General features: G+C 40.5%; 2 protein-coding genes across 6 annotated transcripts; one reads left to right on the forward strand and one right to left on the reverse strand.

The window, feature by feature from the left end:
- Positions 1-5,142: 5,142 nt before the first annotated feature.
- Positions 5,143-12,553, forward strand: hif1an (hypoxia inducible factor 1 subunit alpha inhibitor). The gene is made up of 8 exons (XM_037123639.1): positions 5,143-5,587; positions 8,023-8,273; positions 8,787-8,935; positions 9,053-9,198; positions 9,454-9,560; positions 10,198-10,261; positions 10,347-10,457; positions 10,769-12,553. Exons 1-8 carry the CDS (start codon positions 5,408-5,410, stop codon positions 10,823-10,825), a joined length of 1,065 nt encoding a protein of 354 aa, XP_036979534.1. The 5' UTR covers positions 5,143-5,407; the 3' UTR covers positions 10,826-12,553.
- Positions 12,554-12,854: 301 nt separating this feature from the next.
- cuedc2 (CUE domain containing 2) lies at positions 12,855-19,263 on the reverse strand. Of its 5 annotated transcripts, none has more exons than XM_037123642.1 (9): positions 19,111-19,263; positions 18,203-18,285; positions 17,974-18,117; positions 17,814-17,875; positions 16,725-16,849; positions 16,421-16,588; positions 16,262-16,326; positions 16,116-16,176; positions 12,855-16,016 (listed from the first exon to the last, which is right to left on the reverse strand). In XM_037123642.1, exons 2-9 carry the CDS (start codon positions 18,274-18,276, stop codon positions 15,870-15,872), a joined length of 846 nt encoding a protein of 281 aa, XP_036979537.1. In that variant the 5' UTR covers positions 18,277-18,285; positions 19,111-19,263; the 3' UTR covers positions 12,855-15,869. The 5 variants fall into 5 exon arrangements, with proteins under 5 accessions (XP_036979537.1, XP_036979538.1, XP_036979540.1 ...); XM_037123643.1 differs by having other exon boundaries at positions 18,203-18,288; positions 19,111-19,254; XM_037123645.1 differs by having other exon boundaries at positions 18,203-18,288; positions 19,057-19,162.
- Positions 19,264-19,689: the final 426 nt, after the last annotated feature.

The raw sequence follows: 19,689 nt of genomic DNA on the forward strand, positions 1-19,689 counted from the left end.
AAAAGAAGTTAGTTCAAGTATTGTGCCCAAACAAGTGGGTTTTATAAACACATGCTTTGCCAGGATACTCACCCCACCTGCGAGTAAGAAGTGCCAGGCCCAGGCAGACCAGCACATGGCAGCCGAGGCCGAAAACCCTTCAGACGAGATGGGACATGAAAGAGGAGATTAGAGGTCCCATTGAAAAGGGGGCGTTCATTTCTGCACCTTCCTCCTTTTGCTCAATAAAGTGTCAAGGAAACACCTTGTTGACATCTTATTTACCAAATAATGATCATAATCAGAAGCCCTCCCTCCTCTGATGACCCCTGTGGGCCGGCTGGATTGCTCTGCCTGGCATGCAGCAGAACAAAAAAAAAAACAAAAAAAACAAAAAAAACCCCTCTCAGCAACAAAGGAGCCAGCATACCGAGCTTTTGCCTCGCGGGCTCTGTGGAAGTTCTGCATTTCACCGCGATGGAGTGCACAACAGAGGCACGCCGAACGCTTCGTCCACAGTAATTGGGACACACATTTTGGATTAGACACGACAAAGCCACCTCGAGCTCGGTGCGCAGAACCCGTCCATTCCCGCTCAGACTCCTTCTTTTAGCTAATTGTGTGAGTCACGCCCCGGCTCGCTCCCAGCACTTACTGTACAGACCCACGCGTAAAAACAGAATCACACAGAGGCCGCTGACACAGCACTCCGTCAATGTGTGGGAAAGCCAGACAGAAAAACACGTTTGGCCACTTTTTTTTTTTCTTTCTTTCTTTCTTTCTCTCTCTCTCTTTCTCATTTTTTTTTTTTAAAGTTCAGCACACGTGACACAAGTTTTGCATGAGCGGCAGAGATGAAAGAGAGGGCACTGCTCCTGAAGGCAGCGTACGGAGATAATGCTGTGCTTAACCTGGGGACCTCACGTCAGGCGCTGGGGCTGCGGGTCTAACTGAGAGAAGGGAGAGAGACAAAGACATTACACACACACACCCCTGTTACACTTAACCCTGCTCCTCACTGTATTGCACTTCTCTATTTGTCTTTAATCACGGGTTTGTTCTGACGTTCATAGCATTCAGAAGTACAATTCTGACCTGACTGTGCTTTACCTGATTATTTCAATTTTTTGCCACATTCACTCCACTACATGTACTTCATAACTTTAGTAACTTTGCAGGTTACATGCTGCATTAGACCCAAAGAAGTGCATTTTTTAAACATATGACTGTATATTATTGACAATCAGATGAACAAAAAAAGACATATTTTAATCTGCAAAAAAGATGACTATCAATAATCGGCCAGGACGGTAATCTATTGATCCATATCATACAGTACGCACTGTGCACACAAGCCTATTTATGTACAATTCTTTATTTTTAACTTGTACTTAAGTATGTACATATGCATACTTTAAACAAGGATCATTTCCTCTGACTTGATTTGATTTGACTGATTTTTTGAATGTTGTATTTTTTACTCCACTACATTTATTTGATGACTTAACATACTGGTTACTTTGCAGATAACACGCTGCATCAGAGCCAAAGTGGTGCATTTAAACATTATTTAACTTTATTGGCAATAATATGAAAGAAACTCTGATTATCAGTAAAATGCTCAATATCGATGATCGATTGACCCATAGTAGACAGTGCATACATGTAGATATAACTTACTTTTACTCTTGGTAATGAAATGCATGACATTTTGATAGTAGATACTTTAAGACTATTACTCAAGTACTATTTGTACAGATTTCACTTTTAAGTACTACTTTGGACGTATGTCTACATAAGCATACTCTTGACAATAAATTGATTGCTTTGTTTTGATACTGATTTCAGTATAGAACAATGATGGAATGTAACTACAGTACAGTACATTTTCTCAATTACAATTCAAATTGGCTACTTAAAATAATAAATCTATTTCGAAGGCAAATATTGTACTTTTTACTCCACTGCATTTATCTGATGACTTAGTTATCAAATAAAAGTATCAAACAAAAGTTACTAGTTATTTTGTAGATTAAATACAGAGTTTTAGAAAAAAAAAAGCAGAATTTGATAATTGGCCAGGCTCATTTACTCTTTACTCTTGGTAACAGATAGCCTACTTTAACACTTTAATTCAAGAGCTCTTGGTGCAGGTGACTTTTTCTGAAGTAGCCTAGTTTTTTAGTTCACTTTTACTCCAGGGTGACTTTTGGGCACTTCTTACAATACTGCCTTGTCTTCTTCACATTTGCAAAGCCATGAACAACTAGACACCGCAGTTTGAGGTGAAAACCTTAAACACAGCTGTACAAAAGCATGCAGCATTATCATCTTTTGTGTCTCGCACTCTCACTTGTTGCGGAGGCGTGTGAAACAGCACATAGCGTTGATCGTGACTCACACAGTTTGCCCCCACCCAGAGAGTGACACGACCTCTGACCGAGGGGTCTGAACTTCCGTCTCTCTGGCCGGCCCTGCCACGTTCGATTTACCATCACACGTCAGGCCGAGGTGGCGGAGAGAGAGGCGACACCACAGAGGAAGAGCGGGGCTCTCTCACAGTCAACTTAAAGACAGCAGAGACTACTGATTGAAAAATACCTTTTTGGTGCCTTTTTTTTAACCAAGCCCCTGGCACCATTAAAAGACTTGTGTACTGAAATTTGGAGTTGCACTTTTCTAATTTGAATTAACAACATTTCACTCTGACATAGATTTAAAAAAATAAATTAAAAAAAATCACACAAAGGGGCCGATTTTTCTCAGGTAGCAAGTGATAATGCAAACAATGAAAGATGGGAAAACGACTTATAATGCTTCAGAGAATCCCTGACTAATAGGATTTATGGCTTAGGGGTTCTGGACCTACAACACCTAGAGGGGCGAGGGTCAGTATGAATGTGAGAGAAAGCCAACACAGATGAGGACAGATGAGGGGGGGGGGGATGTCCAGCATGTGCTCTGAAATTGGTTTAAACAAAACTCTGTGGAATCTGTAGTTTCCTGTGCTGCATCATTAAGCCGATTTGTAAGCAATTAAGGCACGAGGATATTTCCAGCAGTCATCAGACGCTTTGACTCATCAGGAAACAGTTTCACTGGGACAGTACCTCCTCGAGAGAGTCTTTGTTTTGATTGCAGTCCATCTGTTCTGGAGAAGGCGGCAGTGGTATATGTGTTATGTAGCTAACAGCGGGATTGAGATGCAAGCTTCTTGAGGCTCACCGGGGTGGTCAGTCTCCCCGGCTGTGGGTATCTGCAAAGAATGGGGAAGAGAGAGGAGCATCAGAGGGATCAGCTCAGCTCAGCTCAGCTCAGCTCACTGATCTGCACAGGAAACACTGAGCATGGGAACTCACCGGGGAGCCCAGAGTAGTCCCTGCCGTGGAAATCTGCTGATAAAGCCTCACTCAAGGGAAAACACACAAGATGCATCATGAAAAAAAAAAAAAAAAAATCTGGAAATGCTTTTGTACTTTTGGGCTAAAATCAGGCCAGTGTGTGGCTTTTAAAAGCAGGAAGATTACAAGACAGAGAAACAGTGATCAAAGCCACTGATAAGATGTAGCGCTTCATCTACTTCAATATCAGTCTGACATTACAGCCATACCAGTCCACTGAGCAAGGTACAGTCTGCACTGCTATCTCTTGATGAACGGTACAGCACTGATCAATATAGTTATGCTGGGGCAATGATAGACAGAGTTAAATATTTGCTTAGTCTTTCCATATCTTTCCTAGACAGAGAGAGAGAGAGAGAGAGAGAGAGAGCTGGGACCACATGTGGCGTGTCCTGTATTATCCTACAGTGACATTACTCTGTATTACTGCTTCATACAGTGCAGCGCATTGCTCAGACCAATACTGGTGGAAGAAGCAGCAGAGCAGCGCTGAACTATAAAAGTACTCTACTAGGAGTAAAAAGTGAAACCAATTTTATTTGACATATTTTTAAAGGTAAACATATGTAACGATTATCAGACAAGTACAGACATGTACCAAACACACGCACTAGCCTCTCCCTGTGTTATAGCGTTATATTGTTTTACTTTGATAACAAAACAAAAAAAATCAGTTAAATAAAGTAACTAAAGGTGCAGAAGTTCTAATCAGAAGCGAAATATCTTTATTGACTGATTTACACAAACTCTCTTTGTTTCCACGACTGAAAAAACTAAATTTGACAAATTAAAAAAATACATTAAAGGAAAACTTTTATATCTGGCAGACCCTGCCAACTATCTAGCTTCAAACAGTGTCCTGGGGACCTTACTGTCCTCTGAGAACAGCGTGTTCATTCCCTGTGAACAAATAAGTTTATCTGAGTTTGTTTTAATACCTCACTAATATTGTAAACATTGCAATTCTGAGTTTGAATTTCCTCCCCAAACCACATACCGCCCCTTTAATTGTAGGAGAAAGAAAAGTATAATCATACGGGTAGTTTAATCTATAAAAATGCATCATATTTGATGAATTCACCATATGTTTTGTGTGTAAAAAATCTAGATCTGAAAAGTGAGTTGTTCCCACAGCTGTGAAATAGATAGAGTGCAGTGAAAGGGACAATATTTCCCTCCAAAATGTACTGGAATAGAAGTCACACAAAATGTACTGGAATAGAAGTCACAGAAAATTTACTGGAATAGAAGTCACAGAAAATGTACTGGAATAGAAGTCACAGAAAATGTACTGGAATAGAAGTCACAGAAAATGTACTGGAATAGAAGTCACAGAAAATGTACTGGAATAGAAGTCACACAAGATGCTCAAATATCATCAGAAGGATGAAAGAAATATAAACAGATTAAAAAAATAAAGAAATCATTGGACATTATGAGAATTCTGATTCACATGTATTGTTGACTTGTTTGTATGCTCTTTGAAAAGAAAGACAGCTATCTGTATATTTGTTATTGTTAAGAAATTAATTGAACTGGAACAAGGACTTGTGCATGAGTAGTTGTGGACATTTTACGCTGAGATCACCAAAATAAAACAGATCTGAGAGGAATGACATGCATGCAGAATAACTGAAAACAGTGACTCAGTGCACTGGCGCTCTCTAGCGGCAGTGGCAACTCATTACAGCGTGAGCACGCAGTCCCCCGGTGCGCTAGGTGTCGCTGTGTGATATTCCCGCTCTCACATCACTGAAGTCTATTTTAGCGTGCGTCGTTTGTTTTCTGGCTGTCAACACGGTGTGTAAACACATACACGGTACAGCTCCGGAGAGAGCGCTTCTATCTGCAGGGCAGACCCCATTCTCTCTGTCAGTTTAATAACAGTGAATGGGAAAGAGTGGGTGATATCCCCCGCCGCCGACTCTGGAGCATTGCAGCGGGGTAGAGTCCCGAAGACGAGCCAGCCCCTGGTCGTTTCATTGTGCGGGAGGACGGAGGCAGCTAAGCAGCGCCTGTCGACGAACATGGCAGCGGCGACCGTTGCGGAGGCTGACCCGGCGGAGAGCGAAGGCTGTGCCGGCTTCACTGGCGTTCAGAGCAGGGGCTGGGATGAGTCTCAGCTCCGGAAATATTCCTTCGCAACCAGGCCCATTCCCCGGCTGTCTCACACGGACCCCAGAGCAGACATGCTAATAAACAACGAGGTAAACACACTAAGTGGGCTTGTCTGTTGACCAAGTTAGCTAGGAGATGGTTGACCTGTTTCAATCTCAAGAAATATTAGTGCATACGTTTAGTGAGATATTGACGGCGACAGTGAGCTGCACATAATTGTGTTCAGGTTTATTTTATGAAAGAGTTAATGCAGGTAAAATGTATTTGGCAGCTTAGTTTGTAATGGCTGTATCACAGTAACAGCTGCAGAGTTCAGTCAATGGATTTATGCTTTGGTCACTTTACTTGAAATTAATATCATGAATTTGTAAGGATTTAGCCCTGTTATCTGCATTATTGCCAGTAGATTAAATCCTAAAGTAAAATGCAATAGAAAGCCATTATTCACATTTAATAATATGTACATTGACAGGAGCAGCCCCGCTTTGAATATTTAAACAGTGTGACTTTGCGTGCTATCATCAGATGATAGTTTCGGGAGTGACAGCATATTAAAACTGCAAAGCCCATATGTGTTTATCATCAGGTGGCTCAGCATGTGGTTGGTGACGTCTGGCTATAATTTGTGTTTTTGAAAAGTTAAGATAAGGTCCGTTCAGCGTGAGTAATGCTCGTTATCGTTAGTGGTTCCTGGGAACATGCAGGTGGTGACACATATTTCTTTGGTCTGCTTCTGGATGAGACACGCGTGTGGCTCGCGCAGAAGCAGACCACACACATGTGTTACCGTCGCCTGCATCCCCCATCTGCACAGCTGGACATTGATCTTGCCTCAAGTCATTGCCGGTGTTGAGTGTTTTTGTGATGATTCACTTGCACAGTAATCTACAACAGTAAGCTCGTGGGCTGTGGTGCGACACACCAGTCCCACCACACTAACGTAAATAAATAAATAAATAAATAAATAAATGGTTACACGCTTTAAAACACGCAGATGCTTTACAATTTGCACTAAAATGGCTACTTTAGAATATACATCTTTGAATTGTTGACTGCTGATGTGAAGACCTGGTATGTGGACTGCAGTATGCGCACAGTGAATTCAATCAATTAGAAGTAAAAGAATAATAATGCTTGTTAATATTATTGAGGAACATGAAGGAGAATCATGCATCCCTCTTCTCACTACAGTAGCCTTCGGGTTCGCGCTGTTGCATGTGTGTGAGTTAAAACAGGCTTAAAGTGTTATTTGTTTGGTGTGAGGACATAAAATGGGAGCTGTATGTTACTGTCACTCTGGGCTCCAACACGTTTCTCCCATGCGACTTTTCTACAAACTCCCTCCATCGGCCAATCACATTCGGGCGCGTGCGAGATTTTTTATGAACAGCGTTCATATGCCCAAATATGGCTCGTTCCTACTGTCCGTTAACTGTGAAAATCCCCGTCCTTGGAGCCAGGAGGGCAAACAGGGCAGTTCCCCGCATGTCTGCAAGTCACATCACGGCAGAATAAAGGCGTTAAGACTTGCTTTTTGTCCTACATCGTTTTGTCTCTCCGGCAGCGCAACCTGCCCTCCTTCGTCGGCGAAAGTGAAACCCCGAGCCGGTGCAGTGAGAGGCAGGCAGCGGGAGCGCGCCCACCGGTCTACGTTCAGTCAGTCACGTAGCCCTCGGAGCTCGGTATACTGTACTGTCAGTGTGCTGCGTAGGTGTGTGCCGGGGTGTATTCATGTTCCCGTTTCTGTAAAAGACACTCAGTGGGGGAATGATAGTGTGGTGGTGAAGATAACAGTATTTTAAACATAACATTTTGTGACACAATCAAGATGAATCACGTGCAGCAACTGCAGATGTAATATAACATGTCTCCAACTTTACTCTGCAAAGTTTGATTTCTGTTTAATCTGTGCTATGAACCACTATGTTATAGACTTATAGACTTCTGTATATAAATGTAGAGAGAGAGACAGAGAGAGAGACAGAGAGAGAGAGAGAGAGAGAGAGAGAGAATTTTTGGATCCTTTGTGGGAAATTATTTGTTACAGCAGCACAACCACCAAACACATACATACATACATACAGCACATCTATAATTAACATCTTTATATTCATTACGAGAAATAAGATACTAAAATATCTTATCTTGTACCAAAAAAGCTATACAAATAAATGTAAATAATAATAATAATAGGAAGAAAATACCCTGTGGGCAGTGTGGAAACATGCTACTCAGATGATTATGCAAGTACATGTATGCACGGCATACAATGTTATACTGTTACTGCACATTCAAAAGAAAAAAACACTCAAATCCAACAGTATAAACCAGAAAAAATAAAGGAATTGACAGAGCACCGTCACTTTACAAGGACAAGATGTAGACCTAATATGGCCCTCTTATTATTCCTCATTGCATCCTTCCTGGGAGCCTGTATTGCAGTTGATATACTGTATATATAAATACACTTTTTAAAAAATACTTTTAATAATGCTGTATTGAAATGTCATTTATCTGTTTCCAGGAACCTGTGGTTTTAACAGACACAAACCTTGTGTATCCAGCGCTCAAATGGGACATTAAATACCTCCAGGAGAACATTGGAAATGGAGACTTCTCTGTTTACACTGCAGAAAACCACAAATTCCTGTACTATGATGAGAAGAAAATGTCTAATTTCGAGAACTTTGTTCCAAAGTCACGACGAATGGAGATGAAATTCTCTGAATTTGTGGATAAAATGCACAGAACGGAGGAGATGGGAGGAGAGGAGAGGTAAGATATACTTACAGGGATATTTTAGTTAGATTGGGATCATGATGTCAGCTTTGTTTACATCAACCCTGCCAGGGCTGATGCAGGGCAGGAACAAGACGTGACCGTGCTGCAGGTGTGACTGACAGTGAGGGGGTGTTTTTTCTCATGAAATAAAATGCAGCACAGGAAAGTGGAGCGAATGACTAAGCATTTACACACAGAGCCAGGCCTATTACCATGACCTGACTTGGCCTGTCGGCACACACACATATCACTTACTAAAGTGAACTTGCTGACAGTCACAGTGATATTATCTTTTTAGATTTAAATCGTTCACCCCCTTCAATGTCAGGTTGTTCTTCATGCTTCACGTGAGATGTAGTCCACTGAAGTACAAGCAAACAAGCTCATATCCTTCAAACACATTTTATAGCACTTTCATAAATGTATCTGCATTGCATCTTGTTTCGGGCCCCAGAGTGTAGATCACAGTGTCTCATGCATTTCGTCTCTTTTCTCATGCATTTGAAGGGTATATCTGCAGCAGACTTTGAATGACACAGTAGGGAAGAAGATTGTTCTAGACTTCCTCGGTTTCAACTGGAACTGGATCAACAAGCAGCAAGCCCAGAGAAACTGGGGACAGCTGACATCCAACCTGTTGCTCATAGGCATGGAAGGTAAGGCACTTTCACAGATTCTGTTATACAATGTCGGATAACGTTGCTCCTCAAACGTCAGTGCTGTGAGTTTTGTTTCCACACACCTCATTTGCTATTAATATTCTCTCACCGTAGGCAATGTGACACCAGCACATTACGACGAGCAGCAGAACTTCTTTGCACAGATCAAAGGCCATAAGAGGTGCATCCTCTTCCCCCCAGACCAGTTTGAATGTCTCTATCCGTACCCTGTGCATCACCCCTGCGACCGACAGAGCCAAGTAAGCCATAGATATGTAGATATCCAGACAGACTTTAATAATGCCAGCTTATGATGTAGTTCACTTACTTTCATCTTTAGTGGTAGAGACAATTTGCGGGAGGGAGTCCACACAAAGACCCTATACAATGTCTTAACATTTAAGAAAGTTATTATAGAGATACTGGGTTAAAATGGCTTGAAATGAGGACACACATTTGTTGGAACATTTTTTTTAAGAAAGACTTTAAAACAAATGCATATTTTTCATTCATAGGTTGATTTTGATAACCCTGATCATGAGAAGTTTCCCAATTTTAAAAACGTTGTTGGCTATGAGGCTGTTGTGGGCCCTGGAGACGTGCTCTACATCCCCATGTATTGGTAAGAAATACTTCTGTATGGCCTTTTTCTATAGACATGAGGCATCAGTTCCACCACCGCATCAGCTGATTATCTCCAGGGCATTGAGTTTCTTCAGTGCACTGTCACCAGATATATTTAAATGCTTGCTGTGTTTCAGTATTGTATTCTTTACTTTAACTGCTGTTTGAAAGTATTCATCAAATGTTTGATATTTTTGAATGAAAACTGACTGAAATGATCAATCCATTATCAAAATAGCTGGCAATTAATTTTCTGTCGATCAACAAAATCCATGAATTAACAATTGCAGAGCTCTTATGTATGACTTGGTATGACCCACATGTCAGTATTGCAATTCGTAAGCTGAAAACTACATGTACAGAACATACATAAAGTACATGAATGTGTCACTGCTAAGAAAAAGTGCAGGCAACCGTGTTATCTGTTTTTTAGTGCTTCTTTCTCCTTCATGATTTGTTCTCTGCCCATCATACCCTTTCTCTATTTAGTTCCACTTCTTTATACTGCCTTTGGTTTCTCAAACAGCCGCTTACTTTCATGTGTACCGCTGATATTACATAACAGGTAGTTTGGTGGCAAGATGAACTGTGAAAAATTGCTCTTTGACTTATTTATATTTGTCTTCTGTCTTCAGGTGGCATCACATTGAATCACTGTTGAATGGTGGAGTGACTATTACTGTAAACTTCTGGTACAAGGTACGCATACCTCACTCATGGCTTGGATGTCTTTGCCTCATCATGTTTACTCATCATCACTCACCTTTTTGACCCATTTCCTCAGGGTGCCCCCACACCCAAGAAGATAGAATACCCCCTGCGAGCACATCAGAAGGTGGCCATCATGAGAAATATTGAGAAGATGCTGGGAGAAGCACTTGGAAACCCACATGAGGTGAAAGCATTTGCTTCTCCATCCTCTATACAAGTCAAACACTCTCCTATCATCAGTGTGCTGACTCCATAAGTCACGCATGAATGTCACACTGCCAGTTTCTAGAACATCAAATCATATCCACATCTAGGTCACCTGTTGCATGAAATCCCTGGGGCATGCTGACCCTTCCAGCAGCCCAATTACTGTGAATATTTATGGCTTACCTGATTTAGTACAACGGAAAAGATGTATGCATTCTGGGACAGTGGGTAAAACAATGTAAAGTGTCTGACACGATTGGAATAACAGTGAATCCTTTTTCCCTGTAGGTCGGACCTTTACTGAAAACGATGATCAAGGGCCGATATGACCATGACTTCAGTTAGAGCCCCACCCCGAAAACTTTTAACTTGGCTGCTTCAGAAACTGTGTGCGTGTGAAAGTGAGACTGCTGCGTGTGTAATGTGCATTCACACTTTGGAGCTACCTATCAGTGCATTGCAATAAGCAGCCACCTCGAAGCCATTCTGCTTCGTCTCCGAGTGCCATGTTCATCACAAATCCATCAACTGAAGAAGACATGTTTGACAAACTCGTGGGAGTACACCCAGCGTAAAGAAGTCTTTGAAGAGGAGGCCTGATTTGGCTCATGGCTAGATATATTTATGTGACCCAGTCTCATAATTCAAGCTAGTGGGTTTTTTGGATGCATTTGCTCACCAAGAGATCGGTACCTTTGGAACAACCTCAGTATTTTGACCACTAATGGATGAGACAAGGGGAATTACATATACAGTACACATCCAGCAAATACAGGACATTACTTAAATGTAAAAAGACCATACTGCACACATTTTTATCAGACAGCTCTAAAACTGATTTGGTTCATACCACTAATGATGACAGGTCTTCTAAGTGTTTTTGACATATTTATCAATGTAATCTGCATCCTTTTAGGGAGTAATCAGCAAGAATCTTCTGTTGCAAAGACGACTGCATAGGCATGATAATAAAACACAAAAGTACAATGATTTCTGAAAAAAAAAAAAAAAAATGGACTCATATACTGATACATATTCAGCTTAAGGGAATATGTGACTGCTTGAGGCTAAATTGTTTTAGCTGAGTGATTGTTTGTGTTTTATTTATGCCCTTGCTCTTTTGATCACATTTCAAGGACTTTATTAGACATGCTATTGTGCTTACTAGTATATTTGAGGGGGCAGTGAAAATAAACTGTACACTGCAATTTTAGTTGCAAATACAGTTAACTAAGTAAGATAAAATACAATAAGTTACTGTTTTTGGGGAAACATCCCAGATGTTTATTGGGAACGATGCGTAAAACTGGATAGAATCAACAGCTTCATTGATTTAAATTCATGTTATAAATGGATAGCACTAGCAGAATCATCTTATGGGATGTAGCTCATGTATCAGCCATTGCCTTGCAACAAAAGTACCATCTAGTGGTAAAGTTTGCAATTGCATGTTGAGCTTGAAATTGTCATTGCTTGGTCCATGCACTGTCCTTGCAACAATACAAATCATGTTGTATCAGATGCAGCATGTCCAAAAAAAAAGCAATTATGCTGGAGTGTGCACAAAAGTGTGAATCCAGCTGAAAACTTAGCACTTAAATCCCCAGAAATACACGTTGTTTTTTTTTTTTTTTTTACTTACATGCAGCCCACCATGAAGACCTTAGTATGTAAACTTTGAAGTGATCTCTCAAAACTGCAAAAGTGTACATGTACCAAAAGAGGAGGTTAATGTCATATTGTGCTGTATGTGCCAAACCAACCTAGACAGCAGTACATATTCAGAATGCTTTGTTTTCCTGTACCATTAGAAGAATGAGGAAGTGGTGAACTATAAAATAAAATAGTTACCCAATCGCCAGATTCACCAGAACACATTGACCTGATAAAGGTTCAACCTTTGAATTGCTGATAATGTGCATATCTATGTCTTAACAGGGCTACTTCCTCTATAAAAATAACTTACCTGATGATGCGTCGTGGGTTAACCCTGTTTACTGTATGTGCCTTGCTTTACAATGGCATGGCACTAAATGTTGCAAGGACTTGATTTTTTTTTTTTTTTTTTTTTTTACATATTAATTTTATGGTCAAAATGTTCTTTTTCACTCCGGCATTAAAGGCCTTTAAATGTGGGACTTACGAAGGGTTCATAGAGATAGAGGCATGTTTTTACAGACGGTTGCCTGTCTTGTTTTTTGTTTTGAACATTCAGTATGTGCACTCCTAGTTCCTCTGATTAAAGTTTGTTTGCAAAGCTATTCACTGCCGAGTTCTGAATGAGCGAGAGATGTGATGATGAAATAAAAATATTTCATGTTTGAATTAGTACCTTACGTAAGCTGAGCTAATAATTCCAAGGACACAATGTGAATGATCTACAAAAATTAGTATTTATTTACTATAAATTGTGCGTCAGCGGTTTCTCAAAGCGCAGGGTTAAAACTCTGTTGTGTCTAAACAGATGCTCTACAGTAACACTATCATACAATAATTAAAGACAACATTGCTGCTGATAACGACATGTATCAGTAACAACACATCTTTTCCACAATCCGTTGTGTTACACATACACTCAAGTAAACTATGTAATTACCACCAATCCAAAACAATTGCTTATATTTGCTCCAAATGGATGCAGAGTAGAACACAAATAAACAATAGAGTAATAAACATCAGTATATGCATAAAAAACCCTGACCAATCCATCTGTCTTAATATAATATATATAACGGGAACCAAGTAAGAATCCAATCATAATAAAAAAGAAAATCACAACCAACAATCACAAGCCAAGCAAAATCCACACAATACAAATGAGATGAAAGGATAAGTCATGTAAACAGACCCTGAAAGCACATGACAGGCCTCTTCACAATAAATACGCGAGACTTTGCAAATCTAAACATCTATATCAAAAATAAAGATAATGCTGTCGGAGTGGACTTTAAAATCAAGTCCTCCTGTAGCATGTTTAGCGCAACATTTAGGGGGCAACCACAGTCCTTTATAGTTTGCCGAAAATTGTAGTGCTGTAATAGTAAGGGCGCACCTGGAGGTTTAAATCTGTTGTGCTAGAAAATGAATTACCAACAACATTATTTACAGTTATAAGGTTTCCCATTACAGTTGAGTAATAAAATGATATAAGGTTTTTACAAATACCAGCCCTGGTTTCATCAAGGCTTAGTCGCATCACTGAAAAGATATTTAAGTCCCTCTCTAGCCTCGGTGGTTTGAGCTCCACTGAGTAGAATGAAGTCCAGTATGTGCAGATTGAACATTGATTGCCTGAAGTGTAAATAATATCGGCACTCGTTGAAAATCTAACTTTGAGAGGCGGGCCTATGAGCATGATTTGTGACATCGCAAATAATCTGATAATTTGTGAAACCAATCCAAATATTTGCACATTCATTAATTCTGGATTTTCTACATGAGGGAGAAGGATTTTAATCTGGCAATTATACTTATTTTCTCCGTACAATACCAATCTCAGTCACACTAGAGAACTTTTTGAATGCATTATACATGCGGAAGGATCTTTAATATTTCCTTGTAGGCTGCTCCTGACTCACAGATCTTTCAGGGTCTGGCACTGATTTGCAAATGTCCCTTTTGAACGACTAAGTCAAGCACATCATGTTTCCATTTCCTGTAAATTGTGTAGTTTTCTTTTGAGATATTATAAACAACCATGATTCTTTTATATAGTGTGAAACTTGATTCTCAGAGTTTGATTTGTTTCATTTCAAACCATTTTGTAGCACAACAAATTGTCCAAAACAGAGGGCTTGGCCTAGCACTTTCGCAGCACTGTATTCCTGTATGATGTAAAAATAGAACTTTAAAAATGAAGTTGGCATCAGTGACTGAATATATATATATATATGTACATACAAAAGCGATTGAGACTCATAATGTCCAGAAGAAACTCTACAGCACCACTAGAACTTATTTACAGCAAAAACAACCTCATTCATCTTGACAACTTTACGTCATAAGTATGAATCTATATTGTACTAAGTTGAAGAAAATACAAACTACAAAATAAGAGAGAAGAGTAAAAAGAAGTAAAAAAACAAACAAAAACAAAACAATGTCAGTGCAACATCAGTCCTGCTGAGATGGCAAAAAGTAGATAGATTAGGCTGTTACACAGAACACAAGTTACAACATCCCCACCAAAATATCACAAAAAATGTCAAAAGCTCAAGGGAGTGATGCAACTGAAACACTGTAATATAAAGGTTTAACCAAGGCATATGACGGTAAAAATGTTTTAAAAGGTCAAGTGTGTAGGATTGCAACCAAATGAACCTTCAGTGGCCAGTAAAAACTAAGCCAGTGTTTGGTTTCAGAAACATGGCGGTGCAATAGGGTTGGGTGATTAGAGGAATACATTGTTTATGGGTGATTGTTAGTTGGTTTGTTGGAGCTGATATCTTGGTAGATTTTTTTAATATTTTTTTTTTAATCAAATTAATGGTGTGCCTCCTTCAAAATGTGACTAAATGAATAATTAACCATAAGAGCCAAAAATAGGAATGGGCAAAATCTGTGGTTTTCTTACCGTTATCTGTAAACAGACAAGGAGGAGTATAACTAAGTAGCGCAAAGAAATGCCAGCAGACAGTGTGGGGAGCAGGGCTCTGTGCACAAGTTACTGGAGCAAGTTGACGAGCAATGCAGCTGTGCCACTCGCGCTGCAGAATTGGGAATAAATGTAACCTATATGCAAGTTCAGAATCTGAGACTTGCAGCTTGTCTCGTGAGAGAAAAAAAGCCTACATGATTAAACACTCAGTGAATCGCTCAAGTGTATGAACAACAGCGACTAAACCAAACTCCTGCATAAACCTACACGTTTATAGTTAAGCTGTCTTGGCAAAATAGCTTACAGATCTCAATTGTTTTTATTTTGATTTATTAAAAAGTGCAACCTTCATCTTTGGTCTGTAATGTTTGAGTGAAATTATGTTTTCACATTTAAGACCAAGGCTGTCAGAGGGTAGGGTAAAGGCACACCTGCACAAATGTATCAGCAATCGCTGATTGATATACTGACGGTTAGAGAACTTTACCATATGGCCCAACCCTACCATGGCAGACTCCAGAGGACCTGCTCCCTCTGCACATATAAAAAGCTTATTCTGGGGTAATGAAAACACAATGATCCTTTTCAGGTGAGATGCTCTAATGAAAAGTTATAATAATGTATTCCATCTATGCCTAAAGATCCCATTGAATCCTGCACACAGGACCTTTAAAATAAGCCACTGACACGAACAAATGTCTTCATTTACTTGGGAGAAAAAACAGGCTAAATAAATAAAAAATAGTGTAAACAATATCGTCAGTAGCTGATCTTACAGTAATGTGCTCGTCATCAATGGAATCTGTACTTCCGTGCAGGCTTGATGTTGACATACGTCTTCTTCATGTCCTCTGCCTCGTCTTTCTTTACGAGTTGGTATCGCTCTCCTTTTGTGGTGACCACCTGGTTGCCGTGGTACCGAACTAGCTTCTTTGGAGCCTGCAAAAATTGCACCAGTGTTTTTTTTTCCCAGCAATTTCATGGCATGAAAGAGATTTGAAACCTGCATTGTGATATACAGTATAACCACAGACTTACATCCTTTGGGGCAACAGGACGGTGTGTTTTGTTATCATCGTCATTGTCCACAAGCATGTACCTACAGGGAAGAAACAAAGTCATTAAGACTGGAAAAAAAAGAAGTGAATTCTACTCTCGAAAGGATTAAAGCAATCTTTACGCACTTCTCAAGGATGCTCTCTTTAAGTTTCTGGTCAGCCAGTGAGGAAATACTCTTCCCGTGGTTGACCTGAGGTAAGAGGACACCATTAAATCAGACTCAAGGTAGGAAGAGGCAGACATGAAAGGGAATGGCAGTGTCTCTGTGTGTGCCAGAGACTCACGTTAAGAGGACTGGGGCTGAGTTGGACATCGCCCTCTATGATAAGGCGCACAGCTTCCTCCATGTCTCCTTTGGCAATAGAAAGGGCACTGCGAGCCTCCGACAGACTACACTTGGGAAACATCTCAAGCAGGTGCTGCTCCTGGGCCTCCCACTCAGATCCTGGTGGCTGCACATACACACACTTGTAATACTTAGATGGATGTGAGCAACATGTTATATTAAAATAGCACACACAGTAAGCAAAGGTGACATTATAGTGATTTAGAAATGATAAATGCGGCGATGGGTGCGGAAGTGATAACCTTGGCAGTGGCGCCCTCTGTCTGTGTTTTAAGGCACTGTGTTTCTCTCCCTGGTGGAGGTTCACTGGGCAGGGTAGTGAGTTTCAATGAGATCTCTTCTGTCCTTGCCTTAGGCACAGCGTTTTCTTCGCCAGATAATAAGGAAACAAACAAACTAACATTAGTACACTGCAGTAAAGAATGTTAGGCTGATCACACCCACCAAACCTGTGCGTCACTGCCCAACAAAGATTGTTTTGATGACTCGTTTGACAACATTATGAAAATGCTTTTAATATGAAGCCGCAGGAGTATCGTGGCAGTTTTTTCCTATCAACCAAAATGCTCTTGATAACCCTGGAGTTACTTAAAGGGATATTCCGGTGTAAGTTTAATCCATGGTTTGACACACCGTGACACCAAGTAGGACCCCCCGTCGAGAGAGAAATTTGCAGACCGCTCGCTTACGAAGTTTTAACATCCTCAGAAACAACTGCACAACAACAATACACTGCAGTAAATGGGTATAGTATAGTTTATACGCAATCTTTATCACTGCACTTTTTTCTTTTTTTTTTTTTTTTTACTAAAAAGGATGCTCAGTCTCTACAGATCAATCATTTCCCAATGTTGCAGCTTCATATTAAAAGCTTTTTATTATGAAGTAGGCTAGCTTTAACACTTACTGCTATCGTTCACAAAAACGTATCTACAGAGAAAAACCACGTTCGTTCTTTTGGCATTGTCTGAAATATGTCAAGGAGTAGTTTCATATAGTCTGTGTGGTAGCAATGGAATGAGAAGTTGTCAGATGAGCAGCTGCACACCTCCAGCTTCTCAGTGAGGTAACCAACTCCTTTCCCCTCACTGACGATATCAGGCTCCCTGTTTGCATTGTGTTTGATTCTGTACTATTGCCAAAGAGGCGCTTTCCGTTTAGCTTCCACAAAAAAAAAAATCTGTGACTTATTCACTATCAGTTAATAATACAGAGTGTGTTATCTGAGCATGTGTTGGTTAATAAAATCGACAAGTAAACAAATCAGTGCATGACCAAATATAATCTAACATGTATGTGCTAGAGATAAGAGATAAAATTAAAAGCACTACCTGAGGTCCGGGCAGTAGCCAGTTTTGTGGCCAGGCTGAACATCATTTCACAAACTTTAACACTGCCAAATGAAGAAACACAGAGTAGTGTCAGAGCTTGGTCCGTTTTTATCCCGACAAAGTGCAATCGAGATATAGAAAACACGGTCTTTTTGCTTACCTTTCAATTTCTGCAAAGCCAGGTATGTAAGCCTCTAGCATCTCTGCAAAGACATCCACGTCGAAGTTCTCATCAACACTGTTCTGGGAGCCCAGATCCTCCAGGACTCCGGTTATGTAAGACAGAAGCACCTCATCCAGAGAACTGCGTTGAAAAGTAAAAAGAAAAGGAAGTTACTGAGTGAACTTACCTTTGTGCAAGGATGCAAGTAAGCTGGATGACTGTCTACCTGAGATCCGCATCAGGGATGTAAGTCTGAATAAACTCGTGCAGCGCGTTGTGGATGATTTTCTGGAGGTCCATCGCGTTCTCCTGCTGAAACACAAGTCAAAGAGCCGGAGTAAAGGCTCTTATAACAAGCAGCGGGGCCGGCTAACCTTGAATAACCAAACACACCAGTTGTCACCCATGTACCAAATATGGAGCCCCGTGGGAATGTTACAAAAGCGTTGCTTACGAAAGCTTGGTTGTGAAAGCTTTCCTGCAGCATCTTCTGCTGCCACTGTACGAATCTTATCGTCGGATTTTTTCTTTTCCAAGACCAGCTGCATGAAATCAATTTATAGACACTTTCAACCAACATCGCCAGCGAGGCTAGCCCGGATGCGCCGATATCTAAGGCTAATAGTAAGTTAGCATTACAACCACTGGGGAGGCTACTGAACACGTTCAAACTGAGAAGTTCGCGGATGTTAAAGCAACCCTGATGTCACCTAACACGTCTTCTGCTTTACGCTCATGCAGAGCAATACAATAACCGCGCTAGCGCTGGTTTGTTAGCAGCGTTAGCATAGCAGCTAGTCGGATATTAGTTATCAGCTAACGGTTAATTAATACCGCCAGGGCTAACATGACGATATCATTTGCTAAACGGTTGCAGGGCAGCCGTATTTTTCCCACTATCCACCTCGTGCAGCTTTTGTTACACATCCTGGCAAATCCTCCCAACATTACTAATATTCATCCATCAACAAGGTTAACCTTCATCTTCGTATCCAGATATATCGGTGGGTTGATAGCGCACTAGCTTTCGTCGGCTAACAACAACCGCTCGCTAACGTTAACGCTTCATGCAGAACCAACCTCGGTTATTGAAGATTATTCAACCGGAGGGGCTTTGAATGGAGTGAAACTTACTTTGAGTGTAATTATAGGGGCATGAAGCTCAAAGTTTGCCCCAAATATGTGATGGGGGGGAAGGCTGGTTCAGTGCAGTGCTTACAGGCTCTGTCCGTGCAGCTGGTTAACCCGCACGATTCAAAACATTAGCACGTCACTTCCTGTGAATGGAACCAGACAGGCTCTTTTTCAACACGTTTACACGGCTGAAACTTACCTGGGTTGACATGAAATACTTTGTGAAACTAACCGACATATAAATGTATCATGTGTAACTTTCAGGGCAATCATTCAATTCTTTGTCAATACCTGCACAGGACACCTTAATAACTGAAACATATTCCTAAGTATGGCTGGGAGGATATGAAAATATAATGTCGCGATTATCCTGTCCAACTTTATTGCGATTTACGGTATTATCCCGATAATCATCAGAATATTCTCAAACATTTTAAACTGAAACGGCACCAAAATATTCTGGAATCATTTTACAATTTGTCAGAAAACAATATATTTTCATTGCATCACAAAGCTTTTTATTTGTTGAATCTTGAATAGGCCTTAAAATGATAGGGTCATACAGCACGAATAAAGGAT

Source organism: Acanthopagrus latus, chromosome 15 (assembly GCF_904848185.1).
Source record: "Acanthopagrus latus isolate v.2019 chromosome 15, fAcaLat1.1, whole genome shotgun sequence".
Lineage (NCBI taxonomy): Eukaryota > Metazoa > Chordata > Actinopteri > Spariformes > Sparidae > Acanthopagrus > Acanthopagrus latus.

Coding starts and splice junctions, on each gene's coding strand:
- hif1an (XM_037123639.1), top strand. CDS start 5,408: ATGGCAGCGGCGACCGTTGCGGAGGCTGACCCGGCGGAGAGCGAAGGC. Junction 8,936..9,052: donor GTTGCTCATAGGCATGGAAG/GTAAGGCACTTT, acceptor CTCTCACCGTAG/GCAATGTGACACCAGCACAT. Junction 10,458..10,768: donor CACTTGGAAACCCACATGAG/GTGAAAGCATTT, acceptor TTTTCCCTGTAG/GTCGGACCTTTACTGAAAAC.
- cuedc2 (XM_037123640.1), bottom strand. CDS start 18,556: ATGTTGGTTGAAAGTGTCTATAAATTGATTTCATGCAGCTGGTCTTGG. Junction 16,589..16,724: donor CAGAGGGCGCCACTGCCAAG/GTTATCACTTCC, acceptor GTGTATGTGCAG/CCACCAGGATCTGAGTGGGA. Junction 16,327..16,420: donor TCAGCCCCAGTCCTCTTAAC/GTGAGTCTCTGG, acceptor CTCTTACCTCAG/GTCAACCACGGGAAGAGTAT.